This window comes from Ceratotherium simum, chromosome 3 (assembly GCF_057802395.1).
Source record: "Ceratotherium simum simum isolate JZ-2026a chromosome 3, ASM5780239v1, whole genome shotgun sequence".
Taxonomy (NCBI): domain Eukaryota; kingdom Metazoa; phylum Chordata; class Mammalia; order Perissodactyla; family Rhinocerotidae; genus Ceratotherium; species Ceratotherium simum.
The window spans coordinates 41,242,196-41,260,510 of NC_141902.1; the positions used below are offsets into that span (position 1 = coordinate 41,242,196).

Below are 18,315 nucleotides of genomic sequence, written 5' to 3' on the forward strand. Positions count from 1 at the left end.
CTCATAGCTCTGTCACATTCTTAAAGAGGTCTTGTCCTGAAAAATGTTAAGAAGCATTGATTTAAATAAACAAATAGCCCTATTCATTGAGAAGAGAGAGAAGATATCAGTGGTAGAATGGAAGAGCTTTTGATGAAAGCAGCAGACAAGTATGCTGGTCAACTATCTGTCTGCTCTCAGATCCATTTCCACCTCTCCCCTACTGCAGAGAACTGCATTTCCCACGCTCACTTGCCCTCTGGCTACCAGACAGGTTTAGCCATGAGAGACAACATGGGAGATTAAAGGTGGGAAGAGGGGAGAAACCAAGATATTTTTCCCCTTCTTTGTTTTCTGGGGCCTCTCCTCCAAGGTTCCAGCGCCATCCTCTATGTTCCCAGTTCCCATTAGGCAGCCTGGTACTGAGTTTAGCTCCCAGAGATGGCTCCAGCTTCTCTCCAGCTGATAACACCATTTTCTTGCACTGTTCTTGCAGCCTTAGTGGTGTTGATGGCTTCCTTCTTTGTCAGTTTTTGGTTGTCTCACCATCACATGTCTGGTTTCTCCATTCTGCTATCACTCTGTAAATAATTCCCTATATTAAATGTCCTCCATTTTAAAGACCCAGAGTGGTTTCTGTTTTCCTGGCTGAAACGCTGACTGATACTCCTATATATTGGCCACTGAAATACTGTACCTGAAGAAGGTGGTAGAGTGTAATATCGGGCGGCAGGACACTAGGGGCAGTGTACTGTGGGAAGAGAGCTGTTTTTAGCTTGGGGTAAGGAGTTAATGCCATCTTCAGTAGCTGGGGATCTACTTTCTTCAAACAGTTCTCATTTTCTTCATTCTGAACAACCTAAATAAAAAGACAGATAACACAGTGTAATGTTTGTCTTTTCTCCAAATTTAAGTCCTTTATTCAAGACAACCCTGTGAAACAAGATTAACTTGAGAGAGTATGTGGTGTGAAAATAGCATTGGAGAAGAAGTCAAAAGCCAATAGTTCTAGTTCTGGTTCTAAGACAAACTAGCTGTGCTTACCTTGGGATAGATATTTAATATCAGGCCTCAATTTTCTCACCCATAAAATTAGTAAGTTCAGCTACATCAGTGGTTTTCAAACTGCATGTGGAAAAGTTGTTTGAAAAAAGGCTCTGTTGCTACAATATTTAAAATATTAAATATTTAATTAGGGGCCAGCCCAGTGGCGTAGTGGGTAAGTTCGTGCGCTCCACTTCAGCGGCCCAGGGTTTGCAGGTTTGGATCCTGGACGTGAACCTATGCACCACTTATCAAGCCATGCTGTGGCAGGCGTCCCACATATAAAGCAGAAGAAGAGGGGCACAGATGCTAGCCTAGGACCAATCTTCCTCAGCAAAAACGAGGAGGATTGGCAACAGATGTTAGGTCAGGGCTAATCTTCCTCACTGGGGGGGGGGGGAAGTTTGAGTCCCATCCCCCCAAAAAAGGTCCTGACTTCATTGTTCTGGAGTATGGCCTGAGCATCAAAATTTAAACCAAAAAAAAAAAATCAGGGCCGGCCCTGTGGCATAACAGTTAAGTGCACGCACTCCGCTGTTGGCGGCCCGGGTTCGGATCCTGGGTGCGCACTGATGCACTGCTTGTCAGGCCATGCTGTGGCGGTGTCCCACATAAAGTGGAGGAAGATAGGCACAGATGTTAGCCCAGGGCCAGTCTTCCTCAGCAGAAAGAGGAGGATTGGCATGGATGTTAGCTCAGAGCTGATCTTCCTCACACACAAAAAAATAATAATTAATTAGATATTAAATAAATACTTTAAAAGGAAAAAAATTACTAGACTACATCCTTCCCCCTCAGCTCTCAAGTTATGCTGTGACTAATTTCTGACAGGTGATTAAAAACAGAGGAATAAACAGCCATATAAGTTAAGGCATACCACAACAATCTAAGAGAGGTGGTATTAAATTAAGCCAGCAACAGTAAGAAACTTTTAAAGATTAGATGTTTAACAGCATTCTTAAGTTCCCTCTAACCAGGTATATTATACTTTCAAAAAAGCAGAGACAGGCAAATTTCTATTGGGTCCCTCAAAAGAGTTTACATGGGTAGCTAAAAATTATGAATTCCTTTTTATCCCTCTAAGAGGACAAAGAGTAGAGACTAATTCCCAAGTCACAGAACCTAAAGTATACTTACTCCCACAAGCAATCAGATCCTGATTCTATCCTGAAAACAAACCTGGAGTATTACAAAACAAAGGGGAAAAATAATCTCTATACAATGTTTTAGTTCCCTTTCAACTTAAGAGGATAAAAACTTTAAAAATTCGCCCTTGTTTTATGCTCTTAAATCTAATGAAATACTTGCAAAGGGTTATATTATAATATCAACTGAGATGTAGAAAATACATACATATTTCTGCTAATTTTAAAATCAGTCCTATTTCGCCATATAGGTAAAAGTGCTGTCCATACCTGGCTGACACCCCCAGGAGCATACATTGTGGTAGCAAGGGCCAGGAGGGTATGTCCTTCCAATAGCATACTGCTTACACTGGCCTGGTTGCTGGGAATCAGGATCCGAGCATTTGCAAGGCTAGCCTGGAACATTAGTTTGGGATCTGGAAAATAAAGGAGTATGTTTTTCTCCTCGAGAGAGAAATACTATATTAAGAATTACATAATGCTGAGAAAGGAAATGAATTTTTAACTCTATCCATAGTTAGAAGGACTTTCTAAGTTTAAAAGCAATGTGAAAACATCTCAAAGGGAAAAAATGAAAGATCTGTCTACATAAAAATAAAAACTTCTATTCAAACAAAGATAATTGAAATGTAGCATTGAACTAGGGGGAAAAATTAACAACAAATGACAACCTAAGGATCAATGTCTTCAACAAAGAGCTGATACAAATCAATGCCCCTAACACTGACTCTAATAGATAGACAAAAGAAATAACCATTTTACAAAGGAGGAAACATAAATGTCTGACACATAAAAATATTAATTCACTAGCAATAAAGAAATGCAAATTAAAATAATAATTAGATACCATATATCACCTATCAAATCAGCAATGGTTTTAAAAAATAATCATCCTCAAGCAGAGAGCTGGTTAGGGTACACAGAAGCTGAGACTTATGGATAAAATGGTACAACACTCCCCCGGAAGGCAATCTGGCCTTATAGCAAGAACCTTCAAAATAGAACCCGTATAACCTTTAACCCAGCAATTTTATATCCAGGAACCTATCTATACTAAGGAAATAATCTGAAACAAGAACAAAAATTTTATGTTAAAATATAGTCAAGACTATTATTTACAATAGAAAAAAAGTGAAAACAGCCTTAATGTCAAAAAAAATGAGAGAACAGTAAATTAAATAAGAGTATGTCCATACAATGAAATATTATGTAGACATAAAATGGTCATTGTCTCTAAGAACACAGGAAAATTCTTATGTTATAATTACTATATGAAAAAAACAGTATACAAATATATAGATGTTTCTGGTTGTATCCCTAGCACTTATAGACTGTCACAAGGTAGCAGATTGATAAATATTTGCTGGATGAATGAAATACAATACAGAGTAGGTAAGAAAACAAAAAAGGTATAGATAAAATAACTGGAACAAAATACACTACAATATACCAAGAGTTACCTATGGATAGTTATCTTCCTATCTACCTAGGCTATCTATCTATGGAGGTGTCATCTTCTTGAAAGTTGTCTGTGGCTTCCAATTTCTTTTTTTACAATGAACTTATATTACCAGCAACTTTATAACCAGCCACAAAAAAACAAACAAAACAAAACACCCAAACCACATGATGAAAAATTCTTCACTTGGAAAGAAACTGGGCATTACACAAAAGTGCAAGACTGGCTGTTGACATTCCTTGCCTGTCTGGTAGCTTAGCTTGTCCCCTTTTCTGAAACTCTGGAATAACACCACCCTCAGGGGGCACAGGGCTTTTCTATTTGATTATAACCAGAGCAAGGCTCTCATCAGCAGCTCCACTACAGAAGACATGACAATCCTACCCACACTATGGATTTCTTTTCACTCCATCTGGAGCTCCTTACTAAAAGATTCAGGGCAGGCACCTGGAAGACAGACCACTTCTTCACGGGAAAAGAGTGTCAATCCACCAGAAAGCAGGAATTCAGCTTGTGATAAACTGGTAGGATGAGAGAAATTCAAAGAGAACAGAGCACGAGGCTGAGAGAAAAGGAAACACAACACACGCTGTCTGCTCCAAGTCTGGCTTTTCTTGGCTGGCAAGAGGCTAACATTTTTGGTCTTCTGCTTCTTAAATAAAGCTTGAGCCTAGATTATGGTCAGATATTTGTCTACAGCCAAATGACCTATTTAAAGAGTTTACAAGTTAAATGCCATTCAACAGACCAGTTATTTATCCAAAGAAAGTTTTTGTATTTAATACAGTATACCCATACCTGTTAAATTACTGGAAACTTGTCGACACTGAACCAAAAATTCAAACCAAGAGTGAGCTTCATGTAATTCTTTTTTTTCCAAAAAGGGACAAATAGGAGGACTAAGTCTGTATATAAAGTAAAAAAAAAAAAAGACTCTCTGATTAACATATAGGATAAGACACCTACCACCATGTTTGCTCAAGCAATAACTAGCACAAAAAAAGAACCTTGGAATTAAAAAGTAAATATAACATAATATACTGTCACTGTTGTGTTTTACATATTCCTTATGATAGGGAAATAGAGAAAATTTTAGGGACTGAGATAATGTTATTGAAAATGTGTTTACTATCATGATGATATTTTACAAACTCTGTATAAGATTAACAGTTATGTGGGCCAGCCCCGCGGCTTATGGGTTAAGTGCGTGCGCTCTGCTACTGGTGGCCCGGGTTCGGATCCCGGGCATGCACCGACACACCGCTTCTCCGGCCATGCTGAGGCCACATCCCACATACAGCAACTGGAAGGATGTGCAACTATGACATACAACTATCTACTGGGGCTTTGGGGAAAAAAAAGGAGGACGATTGGCAATAGATGTTAGCTCAGAGCTGGTCTTCCTCAGCAAAAAGAGGAGGATTAGCACGGATGTTAGCTCAGGGCTGATCTTCCTCACAAAAAAAAACAAAAACAAAAAAAAGATTAAGAGTTACCTTGTACGTTAAGATACTTTGTATTTTATTAGTTTTTACAACAACAACTCTTTAGCATTTTCAAACTTAAGAGGTTTTTAAAAATCTTTACACAGCTACAGAAAAGCTAGGACTGAGGAGTTAAGGCTCAGAATAGGTCCTCTGAAAATACGGCTTTTAAATCTTTTCTGGCCAATAGCTCTGGGTAAAGTATTTCTGTCTAAGTAGGCCTCAATGATAAGAACCAGAAATACACTCTCTGTTTGAATTCCTAGTCTTTACTACACAAAATAAAATAAAAATCTTCTCATTAGCACATGAACGCAGCCTCTGGAATCAAACAATAGTAGAATTAAATCTGGCTCTGCCACTTCCTAGCTGTGTGCCTTAAGCAAGGCACTCAGTTTCTCTTGAAGCTTCAGTTTCCTCATTTGTGAAATGGAGAAGGGAATAACCACCTCATGGGGCTTTTGCGAAAATTAAATGAGATGATGCATATAAAGCACTTAGCCTAGTGCCAAGAGCACTGTAAGCACTCATACATTAGAGACTACTACTGTTATTGTTGTTATTACTGACCCAATACAGTTAACACTGGCCACAGATATGATTCTGCAGGTTGATCTCAGGCAGGCATATACTGCTATCCATCTATCTATCTATCTATCTATCTATCTAAATATAAATTTTAGAGCATATCTAACAATGCTTGCAGTAGCTACGAATTCAAAGTTCTTCAGCATTTACCTGGTAATGAAAGTATCAAAGAACTCCAAGTTAACCTTTAGAATCTTCCTTTCTTTCTAATTTTTTTTTTGTGAGGAGATCAGCCCTGTGCTAACATCTGCCAATCCTCCTCTTTTTTTGCTGAGGAAGACTGGCCCTGGGCTAACATCCGTGCCCATCTTCCTCTACTTTATATGGGATGCCGCCACAGCATGGCTTACCAAGCAGTGCGTTGGTGTGTGCCCGGGATCCAAACCGGCGAACCCCGGGCCACCACAGCGGAGCGCACGCACTTAACTGCTTGCGCCACTGGGCTGGCCCCTTTCTAACTTTTAAAGCATTTCTTTCATTTTCTTCTAATCTCTAGTTATTTAAAAGGTTAACAGAGATATTACAGAATTAACATTATCAAAAAAACACATGATAAGCATTTAGTTGAATGAAGCATTGATCTAAAAGATGTAACAAGTATTGGAGTGGGGGAACTACTTCAAAAACAACAGTATTTCTCAGTCAATGCTTAATATTTTCCTAAAAGTTGAGTTCATAAGTAGTATGGAAAGAGGAAACCTGAAGACCTGCTCAAGGACAAATCAATTCTCAGTACTCACTTGTAACAGTCGAGATAGACATAAAGAAGATACTGCAGACTGTGTTCCAAACAATAGAGAATGAAGTGAGAATGGAAATCCCAACCTTCTTTGGACCTGTAGTTTTGAACAGGCAGGGTATCTTGCATCACACCCCCAATACGGTTCAGTCTTAGGAGGAAGAGTTCAAAGTCTTCTAGTTCAGATGTAAGAAAAATCCCATTCCTATTGGGCAGGTTTAAGAAATGGCAAGTTAAAAAGTTGCTAGACTAAGAGCAGACCAAATCTTTCATTGTTTAAGTCTCAACTACTTAAAAATAAGTGCTGACAGGGGCCAGCCCGGTGGCATAGCGGTTAAGTTCACACACTCCACTTTGGCCGCCTGGGGATCAAACGTTTGGATCCTGGGCGTGGACTGACACACCACTTGTCAAGCCATACTGTGGTGGTGTCCCATATAAAGTAGAGGAAGATGGGCACGGATGTTAGCCCAGGGCCAATCCTCCTCAGCAAAAAAAGAAGGATTGGCAACGGATGTTAGCTCAGGGCTAGTCTTCCTCACTACCTACCTACTTACCTACCTAAGTATTGACAAATTAAGACCGCCAATTCTTACTCTATATGTTCTGAGACACATATTTTTCTAGCTTCCAACAAAAGTTTCTGCACCACTGTAGTATTTAAACGTAGTAATGACAGTCTCAAGTTATCTTAAATATTTCAAAAACCTAAACAAAGCTATCCCCATTTTTTCGTTTTTGACCAGAACTGTACAACCCAGTGTGGCAACAGTGGTTAGCTCTTGAAGCTAGATGCTCTAAGCACTGAGAAATTCACCAAAATATTCAAACAAAATCATTAAGAAATGAAAGCAGAATAATTTAAATAGAACTATTAAACAATAGAAATTTGCATTTAAATATTACGTTTTACAAATTTACTGTTAAATACATCATACATACCATACAAAGGAGTGTAAAAAATATGTGGAGTTCAAAGAAACACCAGGTAACCACCACCCAGATTACAGAACACTATACCTGGAAGCCCTTGGTGTACAACTCTCCCATTACATGTCTTTTGCTACTCCCAGAGGTAACCACTAGACTGACTTTTGTGATAACCACTCCCTTACTTTTATTCATAGTTTTACCACCCATATATGTAACCTCATATAACATATGGTTTGGTTTTGCCTATTTTAAACTTTATATATAAATGGAACATTCTGGACTTACTGTTTTGTCTTGTTTCTTTTACCCAACATTGTGCAATTTATCCATGTTGGTAACTGTGGCTATAGTTTGTTAGTTTTCATTGTTATATAGTATTCCATTGTATGACTATACTACATTTTATTTATTCACTCTACCTTTGCAGTTGTTTCCAGATTTTTTTTGGTAAGATAATTTTACCAAAATGTAAAATAAATTTACATTTCCATGACTACAAATGAAGAAGAGCATCTTTTCATATGTTTATTGGCCACCTCTTTTGTGAGATGCCTATGTGTGCTGGTATCTTTTCCCTCCAGATCAAAGCTCTACTCTTCTCCTGCTCTGTGTCCCTGGAGGCTCACCTGTATGGGTTGCTCCAGAAGACTCCCGTGTCCTCAGGCTTCTGTTCTGGTCTGCCAAATGGGAGACCCCCATCAGGAGATAAGATTCAGAAAAAAGGGAGGATGGGGATACTCTGGCTCTCTCTCTGCTGGGTGACTGCAGGTAGGGTGACACTCTCCACTAAGTGATACAACTCCTGCCAGGTAGCTCTCTTGGTCTCAGTAACTGTTCCCTTCCTTTGCCTCTCCAGGCCTTTTATTTTTTTTTTATTTATTTTTTTTAAAGATTTTATTTATTTTTTGCCCCCAAAGCCCCAGTAGATAGTTGTATGTCACAGCTGCACACCCTCCTAGTTGCTGTATGTGGGACTCGGCCTCAGGATGGACAGAGAAGTGGTGCCTTGATGCGCACCCGGGATCCGAACCCGGGCCGCCAGCATCGCAGCGCGCGCACTTAACCACCAAGCCACAGGGCCGGCCCTCTCCAGGCCTTTTAGAAAGCATACCCTGGGGTCATGAAGAAATTCTTCTTTTTTTACGTGTGTGGGAGGAAGATCAGCCCTGAGCTAACATTCAATGCCAATCCTCTTTTTTTTTTGCTGAGGAAGATTTGCCCTGGGCTAACATCTATGCCCATCTTCCTCTACTTTATATGGGACACTGCCACAGCATGGCTTGACAAGCAGTGCGTCGGTGCTCACCCGGGATCCAAACCTGCAAACACTTGGCCACCACAGCGGAGCAAGCACACTTAACCGTTGTGCCACCAGGCTGGCTTCAAGATATTCTTCTATATCTTCCAAAAGCTTTATAGTTTTACATTTGACATTTAGGTTTTAAAATCTGCCTGGAGTTGATTTTATGTGTGATATAAGGCAGAGGGTCCAATTTAATTTTCCCCAATACAGCTATCCAGTTATCCCAGCCCCATTTGTTGAAAAGACTGTTCTTTCCCCACTGTTCTCCAGTGCCACCTTTGTCATATATAAAGTGAGCATACTTATGTATAAGTCTGTTTCTATGCTCACTATTCTGTTCTACTGGTCTATTTGTCTGTCTCTGTACCAATACTCCCACTGTCTTAATTGCTGCAGCTTTCAAATAAGTTTTGATATCCAGTAGGGCAAGTTCTTCTTTTTCAGGGCTATTCTTGACCCTCTGCATTTCCATATAAATATTTATAATCAGCTTGTCAAAATCCATAAGAAAACTTGATGGGATTTTTATTGACATTGCACTCTATCTATAGCTCAACTTGGGAAGAACTGATAGCAAGCCTGTCTTGTTCCAAATCTAAAGAGAATGCTTGTGATGCTTCACCATTAAGTAAACATTAGCTAGAAGATTTTTTTTGACATCTCTTTCAAGTCAGGGGAGTTTGCATCTATTCTTAGTTTGCTAATAGTTTTTATTATAAATAGACATTGAATTTTATCAGGTGCTTTTCTGCATCTATAAGGGTAGTATAATTTTTTCCCTTTAATCTGTCAATGTAGTAGATCTCATTAATGTCATAATTCATGTTAAATCATACATATATTAGCTTTTTAAACAATCAAATATTAATCAAAATATTTGATAAGCATACAAGTTATACAAAATTCTACTTTTAGTGAAAAACAAGAAGAGGATTTAGTGCAATGGAAAGAACAGTGAAGCCCGGCCCCGTGGTTTAGCGGTTAAGTGCATGTGCTCCACTGCTGGCGGCCCGGGTTCGGATCCCGGGCGCGTACCGACGCACTGCTTCTCCAGCCATGCTGAGGCCGCGTCCCACATACAGCAACTAGAAGGATGTGCAGCTATGACATACAACTATCTACTGGGGCTTTGGGGGAAAAATAAATAAATAAATTAAAAACAAACAAAAAAAGAACAGTGAACAGAAAGTCAGGGGTAAAAGGATTAGAGTCTGTAAGTAATTGGCTCTGGCAAAGCTCTTAATTTCTCTGAATCTCATTCTCCACATCTTTGAGTAGGACAATACAGCTAAAATACCCCAATAAGTATAAATAGAAAATAAAATAATACAAGGGAAATAAGTTTAAGAAATTTAAAAATTAACATACATGTTATTAAGTCTCCTTATATTATTTTGATAGCTTAGGAACATTAATGATTAGGTTGAGCCAAATGCAATTGCTGATATTCAACCCCACACAAATGGCAAGTTCACATGGTTTGATCTAACCGAATTATTTTTAGAAGTGAATTAAAAGTTTAAAATCTTCACTTATCACTTCAAGCGCTACTTCCCCTCACTAATTTCTTTTTTTTTTTTTTTTTAACATTTTAAGCTTTCTTTTTTTTTTTTTTTTTGTGAGGAAGATCAGCCCTGAGCTAACATCCATGCTAACCCTCCTCTTTTTGCTGAGGAAGACTGGCTCTGAGCTAACATCTATTGCCAGTTCTCCTCCTTTTTTTTTACCCCAAAGCCTCAGTGGATAGTTGTATGTCATAGTTGCACATCCTTCTAGTTGCTGTATGTGGGACGCGGCCTCAGCATGGCCAGAGAAGCGGTGTGTCAGTGCACGCCCGGGATCCGAACCCAGGCCGCCAGCAGCAGAGCATGCGCACTTAACCGCTAAGCCATGGGGCCGGCCCCAGCCTCTCTAATTTCTTAGCTGAACAGTCCTCTTTAGTTCAAGGCCATACACAGCATACGGTTGCAGAGATAGTATTGAGAAGAGTGGGAGACACTACAGGATACCAAGGTATCCTCAGCTCAGTTCTTGCCACTTGGTCCTAGTAGCCCCACTGACAGCTTATCATTTCTACACCAAAGCCCACGCAAGGTTTTGGGAAGAACCTACAGCTAGAATTTGAGAGCCTATTCACTACCATATGACGTTAAACACCCGTGATTTTAAAGTCTCAATACAAGATAATGTCCTTTCAGTTTTAAAATACTATGAAACAACACTGCATTGGATTTATAGAGTTTCAAAGGAAAAATTACACCATTATTTTTTATTGCTCTTCCTTTTATTCATCCCCACAGTTACAATACCTGGCCAGTTTATCTAAAATTTCATTCTTCATGTAGTTGTTGCAGCAAGTATTGTGATCAATAACATCAACAGTCAGAGGGGGCCATTTGTTCTGCTGAAGTGAAGCACAACTATTCTGTGTCTGAAATTCTCTAATCCACATGATAATGCTTAACCAATCATGGCGAGCTGTGAGGTATCTCCAGAGGGCTTCGGGAGAATATGATTTGTATTCTACATTAAGAACAAAATACATTTTGAAATAGCAATGAATTATGATTATTGACATGAAACTCAACACTAATTAACTGAGTAAATAGTATAAATATTTATATAATATATGAATTATTCAGGCACTCTGCTTCTTTTACTATTTTCCTCTTTCGTGTTGTTGTCCATTTTACAATCAACACTTCAGCTGTAAGAAGAGCTTCTCATTACTACGAGTGGTTAAATAAAACTTGGGAATTAGTTGTGTGTTTCACTTATCTTTTCGGCTCTTTTTCTCTTTTCCTTTCTTAATATAAATAAAAACTTTGGCTGTAACAGTAAACATGAATTTGACACCCTATCAATTACCACTGTCTATCATTGTTAGTTATTCCCCAGAGCCCTGATGTGACACAAGTTACACAAGAACAGTTACTCGAGAAGAAACTCAAAGACTATTTGGAAAAACAAAGAATGGCACTTTGAGGCTGGGATGAGAGCTCTTAGTCTTAAAATCGTGATTCATTGAACTATATGACTTTTCCCTTTCACTATCACATTATAAATCCCTTACAAAAACCTTGAGATAAGAAAGAGGTCTTACTGCAATGACTTGCATTTTAAAGCAACTGACTATTGTTCCCCAAGAGGAATGCTAAAATGGAGACACACCAAAATATTCAAATACCAATACCTAATTTAATCCCCATTCAATATGTTGACATTTCAGGCTCTCACACTTGCCTTCTGGACTTATTCTGGGGAGAAGGATAGATTCTTGTGTTATATGATTCCACCACTGGGCCCAATTTAACACAATTCTATGATCCTGTTTGTTAAATTTATCTTTATGATCATATTCCAGGAACGAGTCCAAAACAGATTTGTGCTTGAAAAAATCGTCTTCCTTTATCCAATACCTAAAACAGCGATATACATTTCTTTTTAATTTTGGAGGAAAAAGCATCATTTCTTTTTATCTGCTCAAGAACTTCTACTCTTTTAGAAAACATACCATTCAATATTCTTAATTTTGTATTTATTATCTTAAAAATACATATCTGATTATGCAAATATTGAAATGACAGAAAATGTGTGAGTCCCTTCTGGATGACACAAGTTTTATCTTCATAGGGAATGTAAGCTCAGTTCCACATAAGAAATCTGTGCTCACTAACAGTTATAAACTAAACACTGTCTACAATGCTCTTTCCATATTACCAAAAGGGGGCTAACGACACTACCTGGGAAAGGACTGGATCTGCGTATTTTCTTGGAAATGTCCTGAATAAAACTTCTCAACTTGATGCACGAAGTCTATAGTTCTTTTTTCTTTTTCAGAAAAATAATCTTTTTCTTTTAAAATTTCAACCTTGAATAAAAAGTAATTAAAGTAAAGCAATGACCTCACAAAAACCAAGCACATTTGCAAAACAAATGCCATGAGATTAAATGCCTTTTAAGTATTGTATTTTGAATTTTTGAGGCAATGTATATAGTCACACAAATTTTCCTTTACTATAAATGCAAAACGATTCATTTAAAAAGACAAAGGAGTTGTACTCTTACTTACTAGATATTAGTTGACTAATAAAATAATTTATTTTCAAGTTTCACCAAGGTTTACCAGAAAATGTAAACTACATAGTCTCACCTTTACCTACCAAAAAGTCCCGTATATTTTTATCAGCTGTATAGAAGCATATCTTGAGCAACTGGTCTTTTACATCAAAGCCCTATAATAATAGAAAATTTTTAAAAACTTACATTTTGTGATGGAGCTATTTTGAACATAAATATATGTTGGATACAGAAGTACTCTCTTATAGACATGTATCCTGTTAGAATCCCATAGCTTTCCTGCTCTTGTGAACATTCATTTTCTACATTTATCGTACATATTTACTGCCTATCCCTAAACTCCTTAAGCATTTTGCCAAAACAAAGGCAGCATATAGAACAATGTAAGGTAATGCCAGGCTACCACAGGACCAAAATTACAAGAATCCCCTATGATGCTTCACCCGAAAACAAAAGAAAATGCAAATAACCGTTGCATAGTTTCACTCCTCTGTACTTCCCGAAAGTTACCACAGGCAAGACCCCAATAATGCAGATTAGGGCCAGATCTCAGCTTAGCTCAGAAGCTTTACCTCTAGGACATCCCCTTCTCAAATGAAATAAAACCACAGAGCACGAAGCAAAGGTATAATCCATTAGAAAGTTCAAATGGAGAAATAAGTGGTCACATGAACAATATAGTATGTTCCCCAACAAATAATGAGTTCCTATGTATGCTCTGACATGTGTGAAGACTTCTGTGAAAAACACGGTCTCGGGCCGGCCCCGTGGCTTGGCGGTTAAGTGCGCGCGCTCCGCTGCTGGTGGCCCAGGTTCGGATCCCGGGCGTGCACCGACGCACCGCTACTCCGGCCATGCTGAGGCCATGTCCCACATACAGCAACTAGAAGGATGTGCAACTATGATGTACAACTATCTACCGGGGCTTTGGGGGAAAAAATAAATAAATAAATAAAAACAAAAAAAACCACGGTCTCCTTCTAACCAAAGTGCCAAATCTAACAGAGAGCAAATGATGGAAACTCTAATCAAAAATCTCTTCAAGAAAGCTCTCACAGTACTGAAGAACATTTCTCAGTATTACTGTCATTATTTCCTAACAAAAGCTACACAAATTTCTTAGTTTGTGACACAAGTATGAATATAAATAAATTTTTATATTGACCAGAAATTATATTAAATACATAGAGATCTTCTCTTACATTAAGCACTTTAAGATCAGACAAATGGATTATGCCACTCACCATATTCTTCAAAAGTTCAGAGGCTTCCTTTATATTATTCTTTTTCAAATTGTCAAAGACCAAATCCAGGCCTATTCTAATCAGCTCCTCAAGTCTTTGAGCAGAATGACAGTTAATCCTAAAGAAAGTTTGTGCCTCTGGTATTTTGTTGTTTAAAATGGCATTGGTGATAACTTCCTAGGAAAAGTAAGAAAAACATTTGCTTTTTAAGTTCCTTTTTAATTCCTTATTATGATTATCAACATGGAACTTTTACATTTATTGAGCACCTAATAAGGGACTTTAATTGAAAATCTACCACTAGATTTGGGGCTTTGCGCAGGGGATACGAAGTAGACCGCAACATAGACCCTGCTCTCCAGGCTTTTAAACTAGTAGAAGACACACAAATAAAATACTGATTATAGTACTCTACGATAAGGGTGATGACACAGGTATGCCAGGATGCTAGAGAGGAGGGTCCAGAAGAGAAGCATCTAAATAAGAGAACAAAAAAGAAAAGGCTTCCTTGTAGAGATAACTACATATTTGTAGGCAAAAGTTTTAAAGACAAGTAAATGTTACATACATATATTGAGAAAAGAAGACCAGTGTTCCAAAAAGAGGGAATAAGTGCAGAGGCATAATGGAAAGAAACAGCATCAAGTCTTCAGGCAACTCCAAATTATTCAATGTAACTGGAAAAAAAGCTGGAGAGAGTAGCAGAAGAAACTTGAAAGAAAAGTAGGGTTCCATCATGAAGGGCGTTGGTTGTGTGAGATGGATTTTATCCTGAAACTTATGTGGAGCCACTGAAGGATCTTAAATGCAAGAGATGAGAGCCAGCCCTGATGGCCTAGCAGTTCAAGTTTGGTGTGCTCCACTTCAGCAGCCCGGGTTTGGTTCCCGGGCACAGAACCACACTGCTCATCTGTCAGTAGCCATGCTATGGCGGTGGCTCACCGAGAAGAACCAGAAAAACTTACAGCTATATACAACTATGTACTGGGGCTTTTGGTGGGAGGAAGGGAAGAAAAAAAGGAGGAAGATTGGCAATAGATGTTAGCTTAGGGCAAATCTTCCCCTGCAAAAAAAATTAATTAATTAAATACAATTAAATTAAATGCAAGAGGTGATAGAATCAGATATCTATTTTAGGAAGAATATTCAGGCAGTAATGTGGAGAATGGACTGAAAGGGATTCAAGCTCAAGATAGTCAGGCATTAGAATGCCTTACTTATCCAAGCAAGAAGAAATAAAGACCTAAACCTGAGAGAGAACAGAAAGGAGGCATTCCTAACCTGGGGCTTTAGAGGGGTCTGTAAACCCCATGATGTCACATGCAAAATTGTGTGTGTGTGCACATGCACACATTCATATGCAGGTTTTTGGAGACAGAGTCCACAGCTTTCATCAAAGTGGACTGTAACCTCCCAAAAAATTAAAAATCAGTACTTTTGAGTAAAAAGAGCAGAGGACCATGAATGGAGCCTTGGAGCACATTCAACGGAGGAAACAGGAAGTGAAACCTGCAAAGGAGACTGGAAAAGAGAAGCCAAAAAAAGGAGATGGAAAATCAAGTAATTTTTGGCTAAAGAATGAATAAGAAATACAAAAAATGCAGTCACACCAGGTACTTTCCTATCCTCCACCCTAAGAACAGCAGTCCTGTGACCTTGGCAGCATCTCAACTGTATTACTTTCACTCTCTATTGATTCTGATCACCTGGGTTAAGCTATTTTGGCCTTTGTCTTTCAAATGCCCACACTCTCCATGTGGGTGGAGGGATTCTTCCAGTCACTAGTCTTAAAGAGGGCAGCACAGTTTGGTTGCATTAACTTCTACTATAAAAAGAAAGGCAAGCAGCTGAGCACAGAAAATTTAACTGGCAAAATATCTTAATTAGAATCTGAGATAGGACTCAAATTGAATATACTTCCAAGCAATAATGTCATAAAAGTTTCCTAAGATTGAATCACCAGCAGCAATTCTATTTATTCAAAGGTCAGGCAGAATGCATAAGTACAAAGGGAAAGGCTCTAGCCATTGAGGGGGCATTGCCAAAGGAGTGCCACTTCACATGGTTTGAGGTTGGGTGTTTGTCACTGGAACCAAGTGGGCAGATCTGGCATTAAGAAGGCACCTATCTGTTCTGAATTAAATAAACAAAGCTTGTAGACAAATTTGAAGTCGTGCTCAGAGACTCCAAATTCTACAAAACCTAAAACCCTTGCCAAAGATTCTAAATTCTGTTTCTTCTATTGTTTTCTCAGATCTCCTGAATCTGGCAAAGAAAAGAAGTGAGAATTACTCATATTTACCTCAATGCTGAGTTTCTCCCACATACTGCTCTCCTTTACTCTGGGCACATTTTCATTTACATCATATTCATCTACAGCATCTGTTAGCTTCCAAGGAAACTTTATCATGAAGGTTCGAAGTTCATTAATATAGCTGGTCAAAATGTTCGCTCCTTTCTGTAGATGTTCATCTAGCTCTATGGAAAACACCAATGTGCCAATTTCATATAGATATACATACATATACAAATATGTGTGTGTGTAGAGAGAATGTGCTGTTATAAAGGATTCTAGAAAATTCAAACTCAGTGTTTTCAAAATTTCAAACAAAAAATCTGAGTTTTTTCCTATTTACAAGTAGCCCTGTGTTTTAATATAACCCTTTTCACAACGATTAGTCCTTTCTGCTAACTTTCCCACTATTAGAACCTATTTCACTCACTCAGTTGCACACTGACTCTACCTGACTTCAGCAAATGGCACTCCACTGGCTTATGCTTTCTTATTCCTGACAGAAGAATGGGACAAACGCACCTCTCTTTGCTGCTATTCTTACCTTCATTGTGAATAAAAAGCTCCTTTATTTGTCTGTTAAGGAAAGACAGTGTAAGATTAAGCAATTGTTCTGAAAAGTTTTTGCTTTGGGTTTCAGAATCACTTTCTCTAATCGCTGAGCAAAGTAAATCCAATGCTGGTGTCAGCTCTTCCACATCTGAGAAAGAACCAAAGAAATTAACATGAAGAACATCAGGATATCCCAATAAAATTAACATATACAAAAATACCATGTTGCAATATTTTCAAACATAAAACAAAGACCAATATCTTATTTTCAAAAAGTTCACAAATTTTTATGAAGTCTTATTACCTGCAAACTTTAGTAATTCTACTTACTACTAGTCATTATTTACTGGTATTACTAGTAACTACCATTTTGCTGATCACCTACTGTATCTTAAGTATTGTACTTGGTATTTTACAAATGCTATCTCATTTATTCCTTTCAACAACCTGAGAGGGAGGTATTATAGCCCCCTTTCCATAAATGAGAAAACTGAGGTTCAGAGAGGATAAATACCTTGCTCAAGTTAATGTGGAAAGTAAGTGGCAGAGTCAAAATTTGAACTTAAGCCCATCTGATTCCAAAACCATTCTCCTAAACACGAAGGTAAAGGAAAGAGTGTGGGCCGCTGAATCCTCTATTTGCCAGCTGCAGGCCCTAATGAAGTGATTCCTGTTTATCTCAGCATTGGCCCCAGCTCCAGGTCTGCATCTGTGTGAGTGAGAATGATGGAAAACATGGCTTTTCCCCTGAGGGCACAGGTAAAGCTATTTCCATGCTTCTTATTTCCAGACCCATCCCCTCCCTTTAAGGCAGAGCAGTGCAGGTGCGAGTGGAGTGAGGAGAGATCACTGACCACCAAATAGCAGAAGTGAATGCTGACTATACAATCCGTGATAGAGCCCCACTCAACACCACAAACCAGGCCTTTTTCTATAAATTCAAGTAGATTAAAAAGAAATTGGAGCATAAAAAGAGTTAGCAATTCAAGAGAGAGGAGACCAAACCCTGCATTCAAAACCAGGGGCTGGCCCGGTGGCGTAGTGGTTAAGTTCGCACTCTCCACGCTGGCGGCCTGGGGTTCGCAGGTTCGGATCCTGGGTGTGGACCTATGCACCACTTGTCAAGCCATGCTATAGCAGGCATCCCACATATAAAAATAGAGGAAGACTGGCAACGGATGTTAGCTCACCAGAGGCTAATCTTCTTCACCAAAATAAATAAATAAGTAAATAAATAAAAGAAAAAAGAAAATTTCTAATCCACATTGTTGATATCAAACCTCTTAATCTCAAGTTTGTGTGCCCGAGGCACAATAAGCCAATCACTGAGACATCAGTGCTTGGAGATGGAGAAAGGTTTATTCAAACTGGCCAAAATGACAAGGTGGGAGGACAGGTTATCTTGAACCTATTGGGCACACGAACTTGAGATTAAGAGGTTGGGTACCGGGCCGGCCCCGTGGCTTAGCGGT

At 38.7% G+C, this 18,315-nt stretch overlaps 1 protein-coding gene across 6 annotated transcripts in view; it reads right to left on the minus strand.

Moving 5' to 3' along the window:
- Positions 1-18,315, minus strand: part of SPG11 (SPG11 vesicle trafficking associated, spatacsin) — an 87,957-nt gene that overhangs the window by 44,940 nt on the left and 24,702 nt on the right. For 4 of the 6 annotated variants that reach the window (XM_087426529.1, XM_087426547.1, XM_087426523.1 and 1 more), the window contains 12 exons: positions 16,836-16,991; positions 16,301-16,476; positions 13,999-14,175; positions 12,838-12,909; positions 12,418-12,545; positions 11,918-12,093; positions 10,984-11,197; positions 7,998-8,048; positions 6,440-6,643; positions 4,426-4,532; positions 2,439-2,584; positions 677-838 (listed from right to left, as the gene is read on the minus strand). In XM_087426529.1, the coding sequence (XP_087282655.1) occupies positions 677-838; positions 2,439-2,584; positions 4,426-4,532; positions 6,440-6,643; positions 7,998-8,048; positions 10,984-11,197; positions 11,918-12,093; positions 12,418-12,545; positions 12,838-12,909; positions 13,999-14,175; positions 16,301-16,476; positions 16,836-16,991 (1,769 nt within the window). The remainder of the gene's footprint in view (positions 1-676; positions 839-2,438; positions 2,585-4,425; positions 4,533-6,439; positions 6,644-7,997; positions 8,049-10,983; positions 11,198-11,917; positions 12,094-12,417; positions 12,546-12,837; positions 12,910-13,998; positions 14,176-16,300; positions 16,477-16,835; positions 16,992-18,315) is intronic. The other 2 variants (XM_004421511.3, XM_087426540.1) reach the window with 2 other exon arrangements.